At 34.3% G+C, this 21461-nt stretch overlaps 11 protein-coding genes and 5 pseudogenes across 16 annotated transcripts, besides 2 other annotated features; 6 read left to right on the top strand and 10 right to left on the bottom strand.

Moving 5' to 3' along the window:
• Positions 1-487: 487 nt before the first annotated feature.
• Positions 488-16839: a mobile genetic element.
• Positions 2964-3761, top strand: TVAGG3_0874580 (annotated as a pseudogene). The gene has a single exon. A coding segment is annotated over exon 1 (798 nt).
• Positions 4593-5024, top strand: TVAGG3_0874570 (uncharacterized protein; the record flags this gene model as incomplete). Its single annotated transcript, XM_051250193.1, has 1 exon — positions 4593-5024. The coding sequence occupies one exon, from the start codon at positions 4593-4595 to the stop codon at positions 5022-5024; it is 432 nt and encodes a 143-aa protein (XP_051085668.1).
• On the top strand, positions 5060-5479 carry TVAGG3_0874560 (protein of unknown function, DUF4108 family; the record flags this gene model as incomplete). Its single annotated transcript, XM_051250192.1, has 1 exon — positions 5060-5479. One exon carries the CDS (start codon positions 5060-5062, stop codon positions 5477-5479), a length of 420 nt encoding a protein of 139 aa, XP_051085667.1.
• TVAGG3_0874550 lies at positions 5495-5731 on the bottom strand (annotated as a pseudogene). Its single transcript has one exon. A coding segment is annotated over exon 1 (237 nt).
• Positions 6166-6861, top strand: TVAGG3_0874540 (protein of unknown function, DUF4106 family; the record flags this gene model as incomplete). Its single annotated transcript, XM_051250191.1, has 1 exon — positions 6166-6861. The coding sequence occupies one exon, from the start codon at positions 6166-6168 to the stop codon at positions 6859-6861; it is 696 nt and encodes a 231-aa protein (XP_051085666.1).
• Positions 7299-8135, bottom strand: TVAGG3_0874530 (annotated as a pseudogene). Its single transcript has one exon. A coding segment is annotated over exon 1 (837 nt).
• TVAGG3_0874520 (organellar and viral DNA polymerase type B) lies at positions 8223-8633 on the bottom strand (the record flags this gene model as incomplete). Its single annotated transcript, XM_051250190.1, has 1 exon — positions 8223-8633. One exon carries the CDS (start codon positions 8631-8633, stop codon positions 8223-8225), a length of 411 nt encoding a protein of 136 aa, XP_051085665.1.
• On the bottom strand, positions 9710-10054 carry TVAGG3_0874510 (organellar and viral DNA polymerase type B; the record flags this gene model as incomplete). The annotated part of the gene is made up of 1 exon (XM_051250189.1): positions 9710-10054. A coding segment is annotated over one exon (345 nt), but the record flags the coding sequence as incomplete, so codon positions are not given.
• TVAGG3_0874500 (uncharacterized protein) lies at positions 10478-10852 on the bottom strand (the record flags this gene model as incomplete). Its single annotated transcript, XM_051250188.1, has 1 exon — positions 10478-10852. One exon carries the CDS (start codon positions 10850-10852, stop codon positions 10478-10480), a length of 375 nt encoding a protein of 124 aa, XP_051085663.1.
• On the bottom strand, positions 11011-11594 carry TVAGG3_0874490 (annotated as a pseudogene). Its single transcript has one exon. A coding segment is annotated over exon 1 (584 nt).
• On the bottom strand, positions 12048-12645 carry TVAGG3_0874480 (uncharacterized protein; the record flags this gene model as incomplete). Its single annotated transcript, XM_051250187.1, has 1 exon — positions 12048-12645. A coding segment is annotated over one exon (598 nt), but the record flags the coding sequence as incomplete, so codon positions are not given.
• TVAGG3_0874470 (His-Me finger endonucleases family) lies at positions 12691-13275 on the bottom strand (the record flags this gene model as incomplete). The annotated part of the gene is made up of 1 exon (XM_051250186.1): positions 12691-13275. One exon carries the CDS (start codon positions 13273-13275, stop codon positions 12691-12693), a length of 585 nt encoding a protein of 194 aa, XP_051085661.1.
• Positions 13322-13546, bottom strand: TVAGG3_0874460 (phage tail repeat-like family; the record flags this gene model as incomplete). Its single annotated transcript, XM_051250185.1, has 1 exon — positions 13322-13546. The coding sequence occupies one exon, from the start codon at positions 13544-13546 to the stop codon at positions 13322-13324; it is 225 nt and encodes a 74-aa protein (XP_051085660.1).
• TVAGG3_0874450 (uncharacterized protein) lies at positions 14097-14498 on the bottom strand (the record flags this gene model as incomplete). The annotated part of the gene is made up of 1 exon (XM_051250184.1): positions 14097-14498. One exon carries the CDS (start codon positions 14496-14498, stop codon positions 14097-14099), a length of 402 nt encoding a protein of 133 aa, XP_051085659.1.
• Positions 14516-15110, top strand: TVAGG3_0874440 (uncharacterized protein; the record flags this gene model as incomplete). The annotated part of the gene is made up of 1 exon (XM_051250183.1): positions 14516-15110. A coding segment is annotated over one exon (595 nt), but the record flags the coding sequence as incomplete, so codon positions are not given.
• TVAGG3_0874430 lies at positions 15311-15471 on the top strand (annotated as a pseudogene). Its single transcript has one exon. A coding segment is annotated over exon 1 (161 nt).
• A 3735-nt stretch (positions 16840-20574) lies between the features above and the next one.
• Positions 20575-21461: part of a mobile genetic element that runs on past the window's edge.

Here is a 21461-nt window from a genome sequence, read left to right as displayed (position 1 = left end):
ATTGGGTAGAAGCTTTCCCATTCACAAAAAGATATAGTTGGTAACATGGAAAGAAACCAGAATGGCTACAAAAACATATATTTGGAAACGAGCATATTTCCATATGGACAGGCACTGTTTGAAGAGCTTGAACCGGAAACTCAGGAAAGAGTCATGCAAACAATACGCGAAGACTCAAATACAGAACTATGACAAACTCTTTCTAGGATATAGGTTACCTGAGATGGGCGACCAGAGCCAAAAGGCAAAAAGGACATGGGAAATTTGCAACATACTAGATGAACAAATAGCAAAGATGCAACAACTTCAAGCAGAGGGCAATGAAGGAAAAAGAAGAGTTAAAAAACTCAGTCAGGAAGAAAGTAAAGCTTGGTCCACGTGGGTTCTATTATGACATATAAATCCAACTATTCTATATTTTTACTCATATGAAATGTACGCCGCTCAGAATATAACGCCAACAGTTTTGGATGCTATGAATGGAAATGTTTCCGAATGGTATAACGAATGCGACAATGCCATTAGAAGGTCAGAAATAGTTCCTGGAACTTACGAATATACAACTGCTGTTTCTTATGGAAACGTAGGTGAGTTTGGAGAAGGTTCTTCAACAACAGTAGATATTGCTTGCGACAGGTTTCTATATAATTTCTATTGACAACTCTTCTTATACGTGGAACAAGACATTGAAATAAAACCTTCTGCCAAGTTGTCTGACAAGAAAGGTTGCAATGGAATTTTCTATGTCGGATACCAATATGCTCCAGAAGTTTTCATGGGATATAAGATATATTCTAACTCTGACTTAGTTCAAACAGTAACATGGGCAAACTATGAAATGGTTCGCTTTGAGAAACTCAGTACAACCACAAGCTAGAGAAGACAAACAGACCAGTATGCAAACTATTGAGAAAATAAGAAGACTTGACCCTAACGTTCCAGGAGTTTATGTTAACCTTTCTGGACAAACTGCAGCAGCAGTAACCAAAGTAAAACTGAAACTTAGAGTTCCTTTGTCATCTTTCCTCATCTTCAGGTTTTTAAGATACTTGCCAAACTGGGCAGGAAAAAATTTCTATCGAACTTACTCCAAGCAAAAAATAACTTAGTCATTGCACCAACACAAGACCCATTCACTCTTACAGACGTAAAGGGAGCAAATCAAACGTCATTCGCCGAATTTTGCAAAGACAAAGTTGACTTAGACTTTGGTTTTCTCAAACTTCAACACTGAAGTAAACTATTATTTCAATGCTGCTGGAACTGCTTGGGACCCCAGTTAAGTTCACATGCGAAAAGTTTGAATGCAAGAGAATAGAAAGCAGACTTGCAGTCTATATGTTGGACCCAGATATTTCAAATGCTTTAGCTGCCAAATATATTGCAGTTCCACTTATGTTCCCTATACACCAAATATCTGTCAAAGACTTTGCAGGTGAAGTTGGAAACCAAAGTGCTGACCCAGGTGCAGAACAGATATTGCCTTACAACTGCAATGAAACATGCAGATACTATGTTTGTACTGTTCAGACGAACTATAAATGACTATTCTTGCTTCTACAACCCTGGTATTAAATATCATATAAACATAGATGGCAAATACTATCCAAGAGAAGAATATTCTACAGTTGAGGATATGAGGTCATACAACTTGACATTAGATGCTATGAACTTTAACAACAACTTCACAACAACCATTAACCCTGAAATGCAAAGTTCTATTATGCATATGTGAAAGTATGGACTCATACAGGAGGTCAAAAAACTCAATATACAAATGGAGACCGTTCAAACTTTTGGCTTGGCATTCCATTTGCTGACTCAGAAGACTTTATGGGTGGTATTTCAACTGTTGGTACAGTTCAAATACAATATACTGGTGACAGAGACGGTCCAGATGAATTGAAAGCAAAGAAGTTTTACAAAACCAATAGCACTTTTCACGAAGATGCTCTTTTTGAAATTCGTTCGATGAAACCTGCTGGGGCTCCTCAGATTGGTATAACGACAGCTTCCATCGAGCAGATTTTGGCAGCAGGTCAGTAAGTTGTTCTTGAACTGACTTCTCTCCGTCAAAATATTGACAGTACGCCAGTTTTGACATAATTGTATTATAACTTTCCTTTAGAAATATCGGTCAGTTTGTTGTTATATTTTTGTCTGCTTCAAGAACTTTCACCATCTCGGTTATACCAACTTTCTTTGCTTTATGAAAATATTTTGGTTCAGCAAAGACTGCTATTCTATAACATTTTCCATTGTTTGTGTAAAGAACTACTCTGTCAATGAACTTGTATTGTTTGTGTGTGTAAACTTTGTTTTGCTTCAATTCGAAGAGATACTCAAATACGTCCATCTTTTTATTCTAAGTAAAATGTCATTTCCGAAAAATAGAGCGTAAGTGTTTCAAAAGGTTTAATGGCGATGGCAGATGTGAAGTTAAATTCACCAAACTCAAACAAACAGTCAAAGTGTTGTTGTCAATGTCAAAGAAAGAGATGTTGAAGTGGGGAAACCATACGAAGACGAAGATGGTATAACAATAGTTCCTGTAAAAGAACAACCAACATACCCTGAAGTTAGCAGAGACTTAAGTTCTGTTGCAGATATTCGAAACGACTACCAACAACTTAAAGACAAACTTAAAACTCAGGAGAAGATTTGTCAAGCTTTGGGTATAATGTTAAACTTGGTCGAAAGCACAACCCTGTAAAAAGTGAACTCATATGTCATCGCACCTCATGAAATTTTGAAAGAACTATTGAAACTTTTGACAGAGGCAGACGATATAAACATCAAAGAAATAGAACCCGACATTGCTTGCTGTGGTGTTTCATACAATGTCATTGACAAGATATACGTTATGAAAGGAGGTGAAACGTTGAACTTAAAATATAGTTTCCCAGACGTCATAAAAATATTTGACGACCACAACATTTCATTAAAATTTACTTGCTAAGTAAATGGCAGAAGACATAGTGGTTTATACTATTACGACTAAAAACCCTGAGTCATATAATTCTATATAAAACAAACTTACAAATCCTCAAGGACGATATTGTAAACTGACCTTAAACACGATGACGACTAAAGCCTGTTTTGCTCTTTTGACACCAGAAGACTTTGTTGTTGTGAATGGTAAAAAATACTTCTTTGAAGATACTTACTCAGATATACCACCAACAGGTTTTGTTGACTTATTTAATACTTTAAGGACGGATGTAACATGTGCTGCAACTAGAGCAGGTTTCATTATGTTTGGATGTCCGACTGAGTTACTATAAACAATATGAGCTATAATACAAACTTATATCTGGTTTTTACTACCAACAGTTTCCTATAACAGGAAAAGGTGTCATACAAGGAATGTCTGTTCCATTGACTTTAAGTACACCTATTTTATATATTGTTTCAAACTTAGGTTCAAAGTGTTATTCGAATGTCGACAGAAACTACTATGACCAAAAGATACTCATGCGTATAAACAACACATTCTCTGCTGGTTTGCCTATTGTTCATTCGAATGCAGAGTTTTCAACCTTAGTGAACTCAAACACTTTGGCAAGTATAACGTTGACATTAGTTGACGCAAACTTTGTTCCTGTAAAACTTTTATGTCCTATGTATTTGTCAATGACGGCAGAAAGTTTCGAATTGGAAGATGCAACTGGTGAAAGTATTGTACTACAAGAACAACTTCAACAACAAATAGCTCAAGAACAACACAAATGCAACAAATGCAACAACAAAGTCAAGAATAAAAAAAAATATTTTTTTTTATTTTTATAAAATGTACAGAATAGATGTTTCAGATTTTTATGACTTCCAAGCGTTCAGAAATATGTGTCCATTTCGAGACTATAACAAAGCAGTCGAGAATTTGAAACGTTTAGTCATTTATGTTGACTCTGCCCCAGAATGTTATGTCATGAAAGAATGGGATGTTGTCTTTAACAAACCAAGAGCAACAATAGTTTCAGAACAAGAATGTAGACAGAAACTTAAGAAAATAAAAGTCGTACAAGTTGGCATGAAGATGTTAGATGCTTGGGATATCTTATTGTCAAAGTTAAGAAGATTTTTCAGTTCGTGGTATAAAGTTCTATACACCATCTCCAAACTTCTATTCTATCTTCACTGGATATAAATACGAAAAAGTAGAATGGAAGAAAATGTTATAGAAGCTTGGTTAGACCATGTCAAAGAAATTATATGCAATGGAAACGAAAGAGTCTATGAGTATATCTTAATGTTGGTTTGCAAACATCTTACAACATCCAAGTGCTAAAAATGAAACTGCTCTCATTATAATTGGAAAACAAGGAACTGGTAAGAACACTTTCTTTACAGATATCTTATGCAAACTGTTAGAGGGCTATTCGAACCCTAATATGACAAACTTAGAAAACATCTGCGGTAAATTTAACTCTTCATAGAGAATATGAACTTATAGTTTGCAATGAACTTCAAAGTATAGATACAACAAAAGTTTTGAACTCAGATGCTTTGAAGAGTCTTATAACAACAAAGTTGGAGTTGTTGAAAGAAAATATAAAGACCAAAGAGTTTGTGAAAATGTTGCAAATTTCATCATGGTTTCAAACAATGTTGTTCCGATGAAGTTAGAAAGTTCTGACAGAAGATATGTAGTTGTCAGAACGTCAGATTCTCATATGCAAGATACAGAATATTTTGACGACTTAGCAGAAACTTTGACATCTGACTTTTACAACCATTTGTTCTCATACTTTATGACATTAGATATTTCTAACTTCAATCCAAGACAAATTCCATATACCGAAGAGAGACAAACATTGTTAGAAGCAAACAAGAGTGTATATGAACTGTTCATAGATGAAACCGACTTTGAGTGTTTAGATGAAAGGTCATTGTACGATGAATATAAACAATATTGTCAAGAGTATGGTTATATGACAGCGTCTAAACGAACATTCTTGGCAAATGTCAAAAGTCTTTTAGATGTTCAGAACGGCGTATATACAAAGAAAAATTTTTCTGAGTAAATTTAAAAAAAATATTTTTTTATCCGATAGAAAAGATGACGAAATATATTTCAGTCAACAAGTACATGACAGAAGTCAAAGAAGAACTAGACCCATTCGCTTATTTGAATGTTTACTTCTACCATTTTGAAAAGTCTACATTTGACAAAATTTGGAACATTGCACCCGTTAAGTTTGCTATTGTGACTAAAAATGGTGCGAAATTTGAAGACTTAGACATAGAAGGTTTGTTAGCAGTCAAAGAAAATTTTGACAGAAAGTTCTCAAAACTCGAAGAAGGCAAAGCATACAAACTTGTTATACCTTATGAACCAAAGAAAGCAGACGACTATGAATATTATGAGTCTAAGATAGTTGAAGTTCAGGGTAGATTGGGTAAAAAGATTTTAGAGTCTAAGCCGGTGTTTGCTCCTAAAGAGGAAGAGAACATTGACATTGACCCAGAAATGTTCTAAAAAATAAAATTTTATTTACATGTCAAATTTCTTTTTCTCTGGAACTGGTTCAGGTTCTTTCTTCTCTTCTACTTTCTTTTCTTTTTTCTTTCTTTTCTCTCTTCTTCTTTTCTGGTGGAGTTATGTCAAATTTCTCAGAACCATATTTATGTAAAAGTTCTTTGTCCTTTAATAGCTCTTCTATTCTGTTTTCTATTTCATCTTCAAGAACAGCGCATGTGCCTTCTTTGCATTCTAAGAACTTTTGTTGGACTTCATCTTTCCAATCGGCGTCATCTCTGTCAACAAGTCTGTCATTGACAAATTTTAAGACTGCTCTTTGTAATGTTTTATGGTTCTTGTCATATTCCCAGAAACAGAACTTTAGAAAAATTCACCTTTCTTGTTTACACTATGTAAGATTTTATGGTCGACAGATGTTTTGCTGTCAAAAAGCTTGTCTCGAATATAGATAGCGAAATCGCTAGACATTTTGTAAAAGATAAAATTTTTAATTTTTCTAAAAATATGTTAGAAAAAAAGTTTGCTGACATTGACAAGAAATTTGAGAATGTTTTAAACAAGAACAAGAGGAAGTTGGAAAATGCTCAGATAAAACCCATACATGACAAGTTCTTATTTGCTCAGAATGGTATAACAGGTCTAATCGCACCACCTGGGTCGGGCAAGACTTTCACTTATCTAAAATGGCTGCACAACAACAAGAACTAGATGAGAAGAACCCATTCTATGAGTTAGTAGTCATTTGTAGTACTTCTGGTCAATTCGATCAAACCGTCAATTCGTTCAAAGATATTATAAAAAAGTCTAAGTTAGTATGTATAAAAGACTCTGAGTTGTTAGATTGGATAAAGAAGTACCAAAGAAGAGTTTTGAAGTACAATGCTATAAATGAGTATATAAACTCTAAGTTTAAAGACCCAAATGAGGAAATGCAGAGAATATTAGAGAAGAAACACTTCAGAAACAAACAGAAAGAGATAGAATACATTTCGAAGAAATTGCAATCTTACGATTGGAAGACTTACCCTCACAGATGTCTTCTTATCTTAGATGATTTCGCCTCTCATCCTTTGTTAAAGAACAGAGAACAAGACATGTGTCGAATTCTCAAGAAGCTCAGACACTTCAACATCTCTGTTGTCATTTGTGTACAGACAGCAAAGAGTTTAAGTAAGGATGTTAAAAGAATACTTACTGATATCATACTTTTCCCCGGATTGTCCGAAGACGATTTCATGGAACTTATGAAAGAGTCCATGGCAGGTAAGTTTGACAGACATGAACTATGGGAGAAGTACAAAGTCATACAAGACCCTCATACTTCTTTCAGAATTCATATCTACGCAAACAAAGTTCAAATTGTAAAAAGTCAAGCGTAAAAATGTAAGTGTTTGGTCTTAGTCTGTTGTGGTTCTGCAGCTTTCGGTTCTTCTGGCTTTGGAAGACATTCAGGAAGAGGAACGTCGGACATTCGTTTGTGTCCTGTCGGAAGGAAGAACTTTTCCAGTTGTCGGGAAATTTTTTTCCAGTTGTCGGGAAATTTTTTTCTGTCGTTCGACCAAAAAGTTCTCAATTTTCGAAAATTTGAATGGTTTACGGACGAACAACAGGAAAATTTTTTCCAGTTGTCGGGAATTTTTTTTCCAGTTGTCGGGAAATTTTTTTCCAGTTGTCGGGAAGGACTTGGAATGTTGGATGGAAGGACTCGGAATGTCTGAAGGAAGGACTCGGAATGCCAGAAGGATTTGACAAGACAATTTACCTTATAGAGCTACCTGAGCCATCTGAAGTCAAGCTTGAAAAATAAATGGTTCATTTACTCTGCTTGTTTGAAGTTGTCAAAATACTCTGTTATTTTTTCCTTTAACAATGGCAAATCTTCTTTGAAGGTAAGAATTGTACAACCTTTCATATCATAGTGTGTTTGAGGTAAAGTATCTTGAACTATTTGTTTCACATCTTCATTCGGTGTCATTGAAATCGGTAAGTTTTCGCGATAGAACCAATTTCTGTCAGATTTGTAAATCTTAGCAAGGTCGTAAAAGCTTTTGTTGTTTCTTCTGACTAAATGCAACATAACCATATCTCTGTCTTCTTCATTTTCCATCTCTTCAGTGTAAATCATATACTTATAGTTCTTTCCTTTCCTTTTGGTACCGAACGTGGTATTCTTTTCTGTATGTTTTTGTCTTTTGCTTCAAGCTTGTTCTCTAGCTTTCACGTTCTTGTCTATGAATTTCGTCAAGAAGTTTACAAACATACCATGAATAGCGAGGTGAAGCCCATTGTGCCACATTATTTACAAGAAGTCTATGTACATACCAACCTCTCAAACCATTTGGCAATTTTTCACGATTTTCATAGAGTTTTGGCGACTGGGGTTTTTCTCCCACTCGCTGTTCTTCACGATTTTCAGAAAAAAGTATGTCTCGCTGTGCTTCATTTAATAGTTCAATAGTGCTTTGGTTCCTAAACCAGTCTTTAGGAAGCTTAGTATCTGGAGCAAAACATGCTGTCAAAATACTTTGCATTTGGTACATATCGTCTTTGACCGAACGAATGAGACGGAGTTGTTTGTTAAACTGAACCACTCGTATTCTTCATTTATGGCTTCATGAACGATAGCAGTTGTTGTGTTCTCTGTTGTTGACATATCTGTCTTTACATACAAAATAAAAAAATAAAAAAAATAAAATTAGCGTTATTTTCTATCTTGTATAAAAGACCAAAAATAAACGCTTTACATGTATTTTTCAGCAACTTCGTCAAATAATTTTATAGCTTTAGCTATCTCATCTACTTCAAACGTTTCTTTACCTTTTATGGGAGCACCATACATTTTCTCAAACTTTTCAAGCAGTTCTGTTTCAGCAGCTCTCATATCATTTACAAACACAACCTTAACTCTATTGACTGTACTGTCATATCTTTGAGTTATATTAAATGTTCTTCCTATCTTATATCTCTTTGTATTGAAGTCCTTTGGTTTCTGAACGATATAAAGTAAGCCTTCACTGCAACGTTCAGTATCGAATGAACCATATGTTATGAAATTATATCCAACAACTGGGTCAATCCAGAACAAAACTACTGGTATAAGACTTTTGTCGATGAGATATGTTCTTGTTCCATAGAATCTTACCGATATCATAAGCTCAGGATTTCTTGTCAAAATTTTCTGAGTTGAAGCATTTCTAACCCAGTCGTGGGATGTTTTCTTTTCAGATAGTGTTAGAATGTCTGACAAAGAATATTTGTTGTATTTCTTTGAGTATCTTACGTTTAAATCACCAATTCTAACCACTTTGGTGTTATTGTCTATCTTTTTAACTGTTTCAAACTCAGTGTTTGTCATTTCCTGTTCTTACATACAAAATAAAAAAAATATTTTATAAAAAACTAACTTTATTTTTTCTATCTTAAGGAAATTCATGAATTTCATACGGAATCTCTTCTCTCGGTTTTCTACCGGTCGCAAGCATATGAGGAAATTCATGAAATTTGGTCATTTTTCAGCAAAAATATATTTTAGGGTAGAATGTTAGATCTAACACGTTTTCTAACACGTTTTCTAACATGGTCTAAAACACACAAAACTCATGAAATTTCATACGGAATTCAATAAAAATATATTTTATGTTAGAATGTTAGATCTAACATGTTTTCTAACATGTTTTCTAACATAACTATTTACAAGCGTTTTACATGGTATATGTTGCGATGGTTCATGACTCTAAACAATTTCGTAGCTTCTATTTCTTCTGTCAGTACATCGAATGTTTTAACAATGCCGAAAGTTTCTTTATACTTCTTCTTGACATCTGAAAGAAGGAAATCGTCAGCTGTTGGATAGTTTTTGTTTAGAAATGCTAACATGTCCATTTTGTTTTCTGCTGGTTTCTCTGCTTCTTTCTTTAAGTCTGCATAGTCGTTTCGCATACGTTCTATCTCTTTGACGGAGTAGTTATATTTCCTCATTGCTGCTTTACATTTAGAACATTGCGGGTTCATTTTTGCGTTATATTCTGAAACCTTACCTGCTAAAACAACCAAGGCGTCAATGGTTTTCTTTAACTCAAAAGTTGCTGGTTTTATCTGTTCGTTCCATACTTTACCTCTTCTATCTTTATCTCTTATCTGCCATACACATTTTGCAACTAACGAAACAAAGTTGTCGTAGGTCTTAAATTCTTCAGATTTATATATGTCAGAGATGTTCTTATATACCATGTCGCAATCTTTGTCCATGACTTTGTGGTTGCAATGAAATCCAAGAAACTCATAGTTTACCTTTCGTATGAACTTCTTTATTTCTACTGAGTCAGTTGCTTTGACTTCTATTTCATCGAATTCTGGAATAGTGAGTTTTTGTTGTTGTATTTCAGGAAGTTTAGGTAGATGGTCAATAATATCCTGCATTTCATAAAGATATTGTTCATTTGTTTCATCTTTCGCACTACAGTCTAAATCTCCTTGGAGAAGTTCTTGCTTTATCTTCTGGATTTCTGTTTCGAAAGTATATGAAGAAGGAATGAAGCTTTTCATCTCTACTAACATTGAAGTTGGGTTCATAACTAAAGAGTTTGGTAAAGTTGTTGCTAACATGTTCTTACAATAAAAATAAAAAATATTTTTTTAAAAAAACCAACTTTATTTTTTATTTCGGGAAAACTCATGAAAATTCAAGAGTTTTAGACCATGTTAGAAAACGTGTTAGAAAACATGTTAGATCTAACATTCTAACATAAAATATATTTTTTGGTGGTACGTCGGACATTGTCTTGAAACAGTACAAATATTGTCTTGAAAAAGTACAAGTCTTGTTCTGAAAAAGTACAAGACTAGTTCTGAAACAGAACAATGGACAACATCGAGCCATTAGATGAGTTTTGTGTGTTTTCTACGATGTTAGAAAACGTGTTAGAAAACATGTTAGATCTAACATTCTAACATAAAATATATTTTTGTCGAATTCAATAAAAATAAATGGTTCATTTACTCACAATATTTTTGTACAAAACGACCCCAAACCTTTAACCTCTCTTCTGCAGCTTCTAATGAAATTTTAGCGAGTTCATATTCTCTAAATTCTCTCTTTAAATCTTCTTGTTCCCATTGGTCTAGTTCGTATGGAGAATCTCTATAACCAGAACATATCTCACGTTCATGTTCTATTTGTTTTTCATGCATTTTTCTAACTTCTTCTTCGAACAAAGGTTTTGCATTCTCTACTGTATCTTCAAGTTCTTCTTCATCTAATTTCTCATGAACTTTCTTGTCTATGGAGTCCAGAATTTTTCCAACTGCTATACAATATTTTGGAGAAGCCCACATTGCTATATAGTTTACAAGTCTTGGGTCTACATACATTCCTCTAACCTATTTGATTTCATCAGGAATTCCTGCATTAACATTGTATAAAAAGCACCTGCCGGAATTCCGGCGGGTGGTATATTCTTCACAAAATGCTTGTTTTGAGGTCGAGCCACTTTTGGCTCCACCGTATTTTTTCAACCAAAACTCATTTTTCAATACTTTTTCAGCACTTCTCCGTAGTTATATATGAAAGACAATTCGAGATAAAAGTCATAGTACAATGGAATAATATGTTGCACACCGTTTGTTGTGAACCAAACTTGAAAGTCAGAGAAACTGTTACTAGGTGGTTCGTAGAATTTAGAAGCAAAGTCATAAAAGTCCTTACCGATACATAGAAAACTGTTGTTGCTTGAACTGAAACTTGCATGACACATAACATTTTGAGGGTCAAACACGTTTCTATAAACTGTCAAATCTGCTGGTGGGCGTATAAACCAGAACGGACCGTCAGGTGGTAATGGTTCGTTCTGGTTTAGTAACCGAAGAAATTGTGCCCAAGAACGTTTGTCTACTTGCCAAAATAAAAACTGTGTATCTCTGGAGGGTTATTTTCAATCCTTTGAAATGAAACGGTGGAGTTCATCTTGTCATATTCTAGTTTCAGATAGTATGTTCCATTTAGTAAAGAATCGTATTTTTCTTGAAATTCCCAGTAGTATTTGTTTATTTGAGTTTGAAAGTCATTTAGAGTCTTCTCAAGACTTTCGTCTGAACGAACTGTAAAGATTCTCATTTCGTCAAATTTGTCTATTAGACCATCATGACCTCTATACCGCCCATGAAAATATACTGCGAACATAAATGCGTTAGTTCTTTTTGAAAACAAAACTCTTCTAAATCCTATTGCCTTTGCATCTGAAGGACTTTGAAGCCAACGAATTGGAAAGTCAAACCTGTAAGCACCGGATGAAATTTCTTCATCTGATATAGTCCTACCGGCGTTTGTAAAGATATAGTCTAACGGTTTTGTATCTGCTGCTTTTGTTCTTTGTTTTTCAACCTGAAACATTTAATATATGTAAAAATATACTGTTTTAAAAAAAATGTTTTAAAAAAGTATGCCATTTCATATTTCTCATCTAACAAACATGTTGTCTGACTGCTTGAGGGTTAGGTTGGTACCATTCGAACTTCACGCTTACAATTCCTTCAATTGCATTCAAAATATCTGAGTCGGAGTCAAACATTTGTTCTCTCTTTGTAGTCTTGAAAGCGTCAAGAAGTTGTGCGGCTGTTGTGACATTGCCATGTGCATAGTATATATGACCGTCCAAATCTGTTACGGTTAGTCTGAGATTGTATCCTTTCTTATTTCCGTCTTGTATGGCAGCAAGTACACCCATGAAGCCTTCTTTGTTCTTTCCTTCGTCAAAGTTTACTGTAAAGGTTCGACCAGATGTAATTTGACTTCTAACTTCACGATACTTTTCATATGCATATCTTGTTCTTTCCATGGGAGCATGTGCGTCTTCACCTTTTCCTTTTTTCCTCCTCAAAGGATGCAATTGTTCGTCATGTTTCCAGTAGAATCTGGCAAAGCCGTCGTGTCCTTCAACTTGAGGCTCACTAACATTGAAAGGCAAGTTCATAAGACGTTCTTCTTCTAACCTCTCTAATCTGTTTGGATAGTTTGCGCGCGCTGTTTCTAAGTCCATTTCGTAGGTCAGACCAGCCAGTTTGTCATAGACTTTTATGGGTCTTCCCTTCCTATATTTAAACTTCTTTGAAACTCTCCAACCATATCTTTCTAACTCTGCTTTTATTCTAGCAGATTTTCTGTCCATTCTATGTGGGGGCATTTTTACAAAAATAAAAAAATATTTTTTGTTTTAAAATGGTATGCCATATAGCTTCTTGAATTTGTTAAGATGTATTTGAACGTATTTTCCATCTGTATCTCTAGCGTTTACATGAGCATAGCCCGCCTTAGTAAAACATACTTGTAATTTCCTATAGTTTACGCCGGTATAAAAGTAGAAAGAGTCTTGTTCTTCGCTATAGTAGTAAAACTCAAACGTATGCTCGCCATAGTCTGTAATTTCAATTGCTTCATCTTCTAGTTCGTCGACAAATTCGAATACAATATCTCGAAATTTGCCTATGTTCTTATTGTTTTCAGAACAAGTGACCCAACGCAAGTTTTCAAGTCTATTGTCGTTTCTTATATGGTTTATATGGTCTACAAAAGGTAAATTGTTAGGGTTCGGTATAAAATGAGTTGCAATGACAACATGTTTAAAATAGTTTTTTCCACTCATCTTCATATTAGCATATCCGTCATTTCGCTCCCATCCGCTTAAAACTCTTTTTGTCTTTTTGTTTCTGACTTCAAATGACTCACAACAGTGAATTTCATATTTCTCATCTAACAAACAAGTTTCCCAACGGTCTGTTCCAACAAACTCAGCGTACATTTCAAATAAAATAAAAAAATATTTTTTTTGAAAAATGTTTTTTCCTTTACTTAACATAACCACCAGCTACCATAAGTCTTTGACGCCAACCCATACCAGCTAATGAAGGTTGGCTTGGTTTAGTTTGAAAACTAACCTTTGGTTTTGGTTTTTCTTCAGTTTTTGGCTCCCCTTCTTCTATTGGTTTTTCGTCACTTTTCGGTTCATTTGACTTTACCTCACTTGCTTGAACAGTTGTGTCGTCAACATCTTCATAAATATCATATGCCATCTGTTTTTGTTTTCCTTTCAACTTTTTGTGTTTGTTGTAAAGTTTAGAATATTTCGACTCTAAGTCAATGAGATGTTCTATAATGAACTGTTGGTCGGTGAAGTAAACTTTTCCATCTGTTGTCTCGAAAGCTCCTTCAGACTTCAATATTTTATTTGTGAGAGTCTGTTTCTTTTTTGAGATACTAGCCGTTCCATTTCTATGAAAAGTGACTTTGTAGTTAGGGTTTGTATTTCCAGACCTGGCACTTTCTATTATTGAATTTTTCTCTTCATCTGTAAGTTCTTTGACAGGTTTTGACAATGGTTCTGAACTTTTTGTTTGTGGTGTCAAATCTACCGTTTCAACTTCTTCGGTCATTTCATCTCAGTAAAAATTTTAGTTTGGTTTGTTTTCAACTGGTTGTTTAGGTTTTTTAAGTCGGTCTAAAACTTCCTGAGGTATAGGAAGAACTTGACAAACACGTTGTGTAACTGCTGGAAGTCGACAAATCCATCTTGAGCCCATTTGTCTCAAAGCTATATTGTTCATTTCATCTCAGTAAAAAATTTTACATTCCCCACGTTTGAGGCGGTTGAGGTTGGTTGTTGTTTACCCACTGTTGTGCATGGTTATATCCTCTGTTAAAGAATCTTTCACCTTGGTCCATATAGTGCCCTGCTTGGTTATAGTAGTCATTTGCTTTGTTATAGTAGTTTCCTGCTTCTCTTCCTACATTGTCCATCCATCCTTGAACTTTTCCTCTTGTTTCAGGATTTGGAATAAGATTTGCTGCATCTCGTGCTACCTCCCAACCTTTCTGTACAGTTTGTATAATAGGCTGTGCTTTCTCTTTCAGTATACCTAATGTACTCAAAATCTTCCTTCCAATTCCAAATGCACCTCTGGCTAGTGTTCCCACTGCGGGCAAAAATCTGGATGCAACTCCTGCTAATGCGCCAAATAAACCCATTTCTTATGGGTTAAAAAATGACGAATCCAAACAAGGACCCCTATGTTTCTAAGGCAACAAAGAAAGCACTCATGATAAAAATCTTTAGTTCAACACCAAATGCTTGGTTTATGGATATCTTGGAAAACATTCCGAGGTATAGAGAAGATGGACCACCATACTGGCTAATATTTGTTGGTCAAAACACAAGATACTGTGAAGCCATACCATTATGGTCCAAAAATATTTTAGATGTGAAAACTGCTTTGACAATATTCGTTGACAAATACCATCCAACAAAACTGACATCTGACTGTGAAAGTTCTTTCAAATCAGACGATATTAAAAACTATCTGCGTTCAAAAAATGTAAACCAATATTTCATTGTCGACCAAAACCATTCTGCTCTTGGTGTCATTGACAGTTGTATAAAAATCTTAAGAGACTTAAACCAACCACAAGGTGGTGAAGCAAATGAAATGTCATATGACGACAAATATAGACATTTCTCCATGGCAAAGATGAGACAAGTTTTAAATATTTACAATAGCCGTAAACAAAAAGGTTTGGGAAACCACTCCCCCGAAGAAATGAAAAACAACCCTGACTTAGAGAAAGACTATATATTTAATAGTTTAGTCAAAAGAGACAAACAAGAAAGAATGCCAGGCTTCAAACTTAAGAAAGGTGACAAAGTAAAAATAGAAATACCAAACTCGACCCATATGAAAATACTATTGACTATGAACAATGGGAACTCGACAGGTACTCGCATTCGTGTTCGTAAAATAGAAGAAAGTATACAAGAGAATATTATGAAGTTTTAGGCAAACATGGCAAAATGTACAGACTGCAAGCAGAAGATAAAACTACTATTGTCAGACCTCGTTTCAAACTGTCAAAGTTCAAGGTGGTATACTTTCAAAGACAGTTCCTAACAAATATAAGACAACTCCAGACGAATATGCTAAAGAAGTTGAAAAATGACGACTAAGCAATTCTATACCATGCGTAAACTGTCATGTAAGGTGGCATGTAGTCTTTTACTCTGTCCCGTTGTTTGCGTATATCCTGAAAACGAAAATGTGTATGGTTTCCTTCTCCCTGCGTGTCATCCCAGTAACAATTTATAGCAAACTTAACGTCGTCCTTTAACATCATATCCTTTACCTTTTGTCATTCCTGACCAATCCCAATATCTATGCTTATGCCAACCTGCTTGAGATGTACTTAAATCTATGTAGTGAATGTGCGGTAAGTTTCACCTGAAATCGTTTTACTTCCACCTGTTTTCCTTTGAAGAGTTTGCACAATACAAAAACCTGTCGACTATTTGTTCCCATGCACACAACACCAAAACATTGCTTGAGACCTCTTGCTTCCATTGACGTGTAAATAGAACCTACTGGGTTCATTAAATCAAAACATATGAAATATTATAGGATTGTCTCTTTTGAACTTAAAATATAGTGAACTATTTCAGGTTTCTTCTGGTTCATGTCAGAATATTTTTTATAATATAATCTTATGTTTCAGGGTAGTAAAGTCCTTGACTATAATATTTATTTCTGTCATCTTCATAATAGTATACTATTCTCGTTTTTTCTATTGCATTATATCTTTTATATCTATAAAAATACTAAATATAATGTTAGCTTTTGTTCATCTACATGTGGTGTTCTAACGTCATCTCCATAGTCATAATAATATGGTGCTGGAGCTGGGTCAGGCAATGTCATATTGCCATTTCATAAACTCTTAAATATTTCTTTTGTTCGTCTCCATAGAAGTTAAGTAGCAGTTGTTGTCTAATGGAACTTTAACTTGTGTACCATCGTTCTTTTTATAGCTTACATACATTTCATTGTTATTTTTCGGAATGAGTTTCATACCGTGTACCATTTTCTAAGGACTGTACAAACTGCCATCTAAAATATTTGTTTTCTTCATTGACAGAAAAGTCACCAACCATAGTCTCAATATTTTTGTTCCAACTAAACTTTGGTATATTTCATTGACATATGTTTTATTCTGCTTTATTTTCAAGGCTAACGTTTAAGTCTGTTATTTCAGAAGATGTATGTGTATGTCCAACGGCACTTTTACTGTTTAAGGTTTCTTGTAAGTTTGTAATATTTGCAATGGTATGTGTATGTCCAACGTCACTTTTACTGTTTAAGGTTTCTTGTAAGTTTGTAATATTTGCAATGGTATGTGTATGTCCAACGTCACTTTTACTGTTTAAGGTTTCTTGTAAGTTTGTAATATTTGCAATGGTATGTGTATGTCCAACGTCACTTTTCCTGTTTAAGGTTTCTTGTAAGTTTGTAATATTTGCAATGGTATGTGTATGAGTCTTTTTAGAATATTCTTTGTCAGCTCTTGTCACTTCACTTGACATTTTATTGTCAACATATGTTTTGTCCGCTAGTTCAGGATGAGTATGTTCTTTTGTTGCATATGTTGCATCTGCTCTGTCATGTTCTTCTTGAACTTTTTCAATGACATACTCTTTGTCAGCTTTGTTGTCAAACATCTGCTTTCAAAAGAAGTTCTTTTATAGGTTTCTCGTTTAAAGTTCCTTTTGTTGGATTTACACAGACAGTATTCGTTCTTGTTGTCTTGAAATAGAAACTCGTCTGTCATTGGGTTTATCGTCAGTTTTAAGTTTCCTTCTTTCAATGACTCAGATATCTTAGAATAGTTTGAAAAGTTTGTTGTGTTCTATATTTAGAGCTTGCAAAATGAGTTGTCGGTTGTGTTTTATTTCTCTCATATGACGCTGTTTCTTTCGACATTTTTATTCTAGATAAAATATGCTTCCAATAGAAAAAGAAAATTCAAGAGTTGCTACAACTAAACCATTAGATGAATTTTTACGAATGTCGGTCAAAAGTTTGAGACAGAGACCGTAAAGCATGAAGGCTATCGTTTTGACTACCCGTTAGATGGCTAAGAGACCCATCCGTCAAAAGCTATTGGCTTTCGTAGAATGAAATTCATTTCAGAGCCATACATGGTTTCCCATTACGGTCGCTTTTGAAATTCGATACTATAACAAAGAGAAACGTACGTATGAGAATTTGAACAGGGAAAACTTTTACAAGTTAGTTTGCTTGTAAACTTAGAAACAACTCTTCAAGCTTTTTCAAGAAAAATAAAACGATATCTATCTCGAATATGCAAAACAGTACAACATTGACGAAGGAGAGTACCATCTCGATATTTATATGACAGGAAAAATGCAACTGTTAAATTCAATAGAATAGAAGACCTTGGAGAAGACGTTTATATTTCTACAAAATATAACAACTTGGCATGGTAATAGATTTTTGAGGATGTTAAATCAGCCTGCAGAATATCCAGTACACGAACTTTTATGAAGTCGAAAACCCTAATGGAACATATGAAAATGTTTTCGACTCAATGCTATTATAGTTCATGCTTCATTTTCTGGTGCACAAAACTCTTTTTTATGCTTGGCAAATGACTTTTACGAAAAACCTACAAAGCTATATGAACCACCGAGTGGAAGTATTTCAGACTTTCAAGTATGGTTTACAACAGATGGAGAAAGAGAATAGTTCCATTATACCATGCGTTTTACTTAGAACTTAGTCTCATATACAACTACTATCGAACAGTAAAAATATAATTTTTAATACGGTTGAGGTGTTGGATTTGTTGCCAACTAGACTGTGGTGCAGGTTCAGGCTGTTGTATAACAGGAGCTTGTTCTTCTGGTTCAGGGTCTTTAGGTATAATACCAACAAACTGACCTACTCTTTTACCAATATTTTTGACTCCGTTCCAAATTCCTCTTCCTACGGTTTTTATTCCATTCCATATACCTCTTCCAACATTTCGAAAGAAGTTTCCAATACTACTGAAGAAACCATTTTACTATATGTAAAAATCTAATGTCCACCTAGTCTCTTACGTTTCCTTCTGAGTTCCATAGCATTCTTTAACTGGAGCTCATACATTCTATTTCTCCTCTGGTAGAAAACATACTCTGGGTCAACTCTGTGTTCGCGTCATCTGCATAGAGTTGTTTATATCCCACTTCAGGGTTTGTATAAAACTCTTTCCATCTCATATTTGCATACCATGGTGGCAAACCTAACGCAGCGTCATTTGACATGGCAGTTTGCATTTGTACATCTGTTGGCACTTGACCATAGTTTGCCATTGCAGTTTGTATTCTAACTTCATTTGGAATATTCTCTGGGTTTGGTTGTCCAGGTTGCTGTGCATTCGCTAAGTTCTGTGCGTCCATTTAATATTAGATAAAAATATCTCTTACGAGTACATATGCTGAACATTTGCAGGCATTGGTTCATCTTCATATTCTCTATATCTTTCTGCACGTCAAATAAGTAAATGACACAATGGAAAAAACCTAAAACAAGTAGTCCTATTTCAAACCACATTTACTTACTAGTAAAATTTCTTTGTTATGACACTTTCTCCAGTTTATAGGACCTCTCTATATTCTATCTTATCGTATCTAAACTCATAGTCATGTATGTCCTCTAACCATCTCATGACACTTTCCAAACCACTTTTATCGGATGTAAAGTAAAAGCATGGATGGTTATGTAAAACGTCTAAAGTTTCTAAAGAGTCTCTCAAAGTCCAGTCTACTTGGTATTGAAAATCATATGTGTTATAGAACGGCGGGTCCACTATAAAGAAAACATTTTCCTTGTCTTTGTATTTTTCATACAACTCTGTCCAATGACATCTCACAAACTCTATACCCTCAATATATTTTTCTATGTTCTCTTTGAAAACATTTGTATAGTTAAGATATAAAACGTTTGACATAAGTGTTTCAATGTCATGAACTCTTATAGAACCACTATACAATAGTCTAGAAGATATACTATCCCAGTCAATATACTCTGCCTTTTTCAAAACCTCTCTGACAATATTTTTCTTATCTAATGGTATACGTTCCATCTTACCTATAGGTATCTTTTCTTTTAACTCTTTCAATATATTGTTTGTGTCTGGTATATGTTTGAGACGGTTCATATAGTTGTCGAAGTCATTGCATATAATCTTTGAGTCAGGAAATATTGTATGGCACAAATGAGATATATAGAAACTTCCACCGAACAAGTCTACAAATGTTAGACCATTCGGTAGTTTCTTAAGTTCTCTCAATAGAATATCTTTACATCTACTCTTATTTCCAAAGAAGGGTAACGGTGGTTTTGTAAAATTCATTTTATATATATAATAAAAATGTTTTTTTCCTGAAAAGTGACAGAAAAGCGGTTTTTGACAGATGTTTTATTGTGACTTCTTCGTAAAGACTTTGTTGAGATTTCATCGTAAATGAGCGTAAATGACCAAAAAATAATGTTTATGTTAGAATGTTAGATCTAACACCTTTTCTAACATGTTTTCTAACATCGTAGAAAACTCATGAATTTCTTCGTAAAGACTTTGTTAAGACTTCTTCATCTAATTTCTCATGAACTTTCTTGTCTATGTTTTGTTAAGATTTCTTCGTAAATGTTTTGTTAAGATTTCTTCGTAAATGTTTTGTTGAGATTTCATCGTAAATGACCCTAGTAGTATATTTTTGGTGTAAATTTCATGAAAATTCAAGAGTTTTCTACGATGTTAGAAAACGTGTTAGAAAACATGTTAGATCTAACATTCTAACATAAAATATATTTTTGGTGTAAATTTCATGATTTTCGAGAGTTTTCTACGATGTTAGAAAACGTGTTAGAAAACATGTTAGATCTAACATTCTAACATAAAATATATTTTTGGGTCATTTACACTCATGAACTTTCTTGTCTATGTTTTGTTAAGACTTCTTCGTAAAGACTTTGTTAAGACTTCTTCGTAAATGTTTTGTTAAGACTTCTTCGTAAATGTTTTGTTAAGACTTCTTCGTAAATGTTTTGTTAAGACTTCTTCGTAAATGTTTTGTTAAGACTTCTTCGTAAATGTTTTGTTAAGACTTCTTCGTAAAGACTTTGTAAAGACTTCATTTATACTAAACATCTTCGGGGGCTAGAAGGCACGAAGTGCCTGGAAGCCCCACTACCTTTTTTTTTTTTTTTTTTTTTTTTTTTACTATAAAATTATACCTCAAATTCAAATATTTAAAATATTATTTACATAATTATCTCAAAATTATATTTTTATATATTATTTTTCATATGTATAAATCATATAATCTATATCTATGCAAATCTCATCTAAAATTTTTTGAAACAAACCGCTACCATTTTATAATGGTCCATCTTAAATTCATCATAAATTCTGGTACATGTTAGTACCAGAGTCTTCAAATCTCAAACACTCTGGTACCAACATGTACCAGACGCGAGTTTCCAATGCCCTCGTACGATTTTCTATTAAGATCTTCTTGAATGAGAAGGTCTTCATAGAAACTCGTACGAGGGCTTCTCTTTTAAATACTCTGGTACCTGCTGGTATCGGAGTCGACTTTACAGCCCTTTCCCCAATTTTGAAGCTGGGGAAAGTTTTCAAGCAATGAAAGGGAAGCTCTCGCTATGAGGTGAAAATCTAGAATTTTTACCTCATAGCGAGTAATCCTTTGTTAATTGCTTGAAAACTTTCTTCAAATTATCAAAATTTCGAGGAAAGTTTCCTTGCTTCAAAGTAGAGATGGAGCCCTTTGAGCCACTGCATATAGGTCAGTGACTCAAAATACTCCATCTCTACTAGAAATCGCCAAAATTTGGGTCGCAATCTTTGAAATGCGACGCAAGTTTTGGCAATTTCGCGAGGGACTTGCTCCATTTGGTGCATAGATTCACACTCTATGCACCAGATGGAACAATTCTTTCGCTGACAGCGGGAAACTTTGTCTGAATAGTTTAACATTCAGACAAAGTTTTCCGCTGTCAGAGAGGGAATGGAAGGGTAAGAGGTATATATTCATAATGTATACCTCTTACTCTTCCATTCCCTCAAGAAAGTTCAAAAACT

Source organism: Trichomonas vaginalis, chromosome VI (assembly GCF_026262505.1).
Source record: "Trichomonas vaginalis G3 chromosome VI, whole genome shotgun sequence".
Taxonomy (NCBI): domain Eukaryota; phylum Parabasalia; order Trichomonadida; family Trichomonadidae; genus Trichomonas; species Trichomonas vaginalis.
The sequence above is the reverse complement of the archived record's forward strand: the minus strand, read 5'-3'. Positions and strand labels throughout refer to the sequence as shown.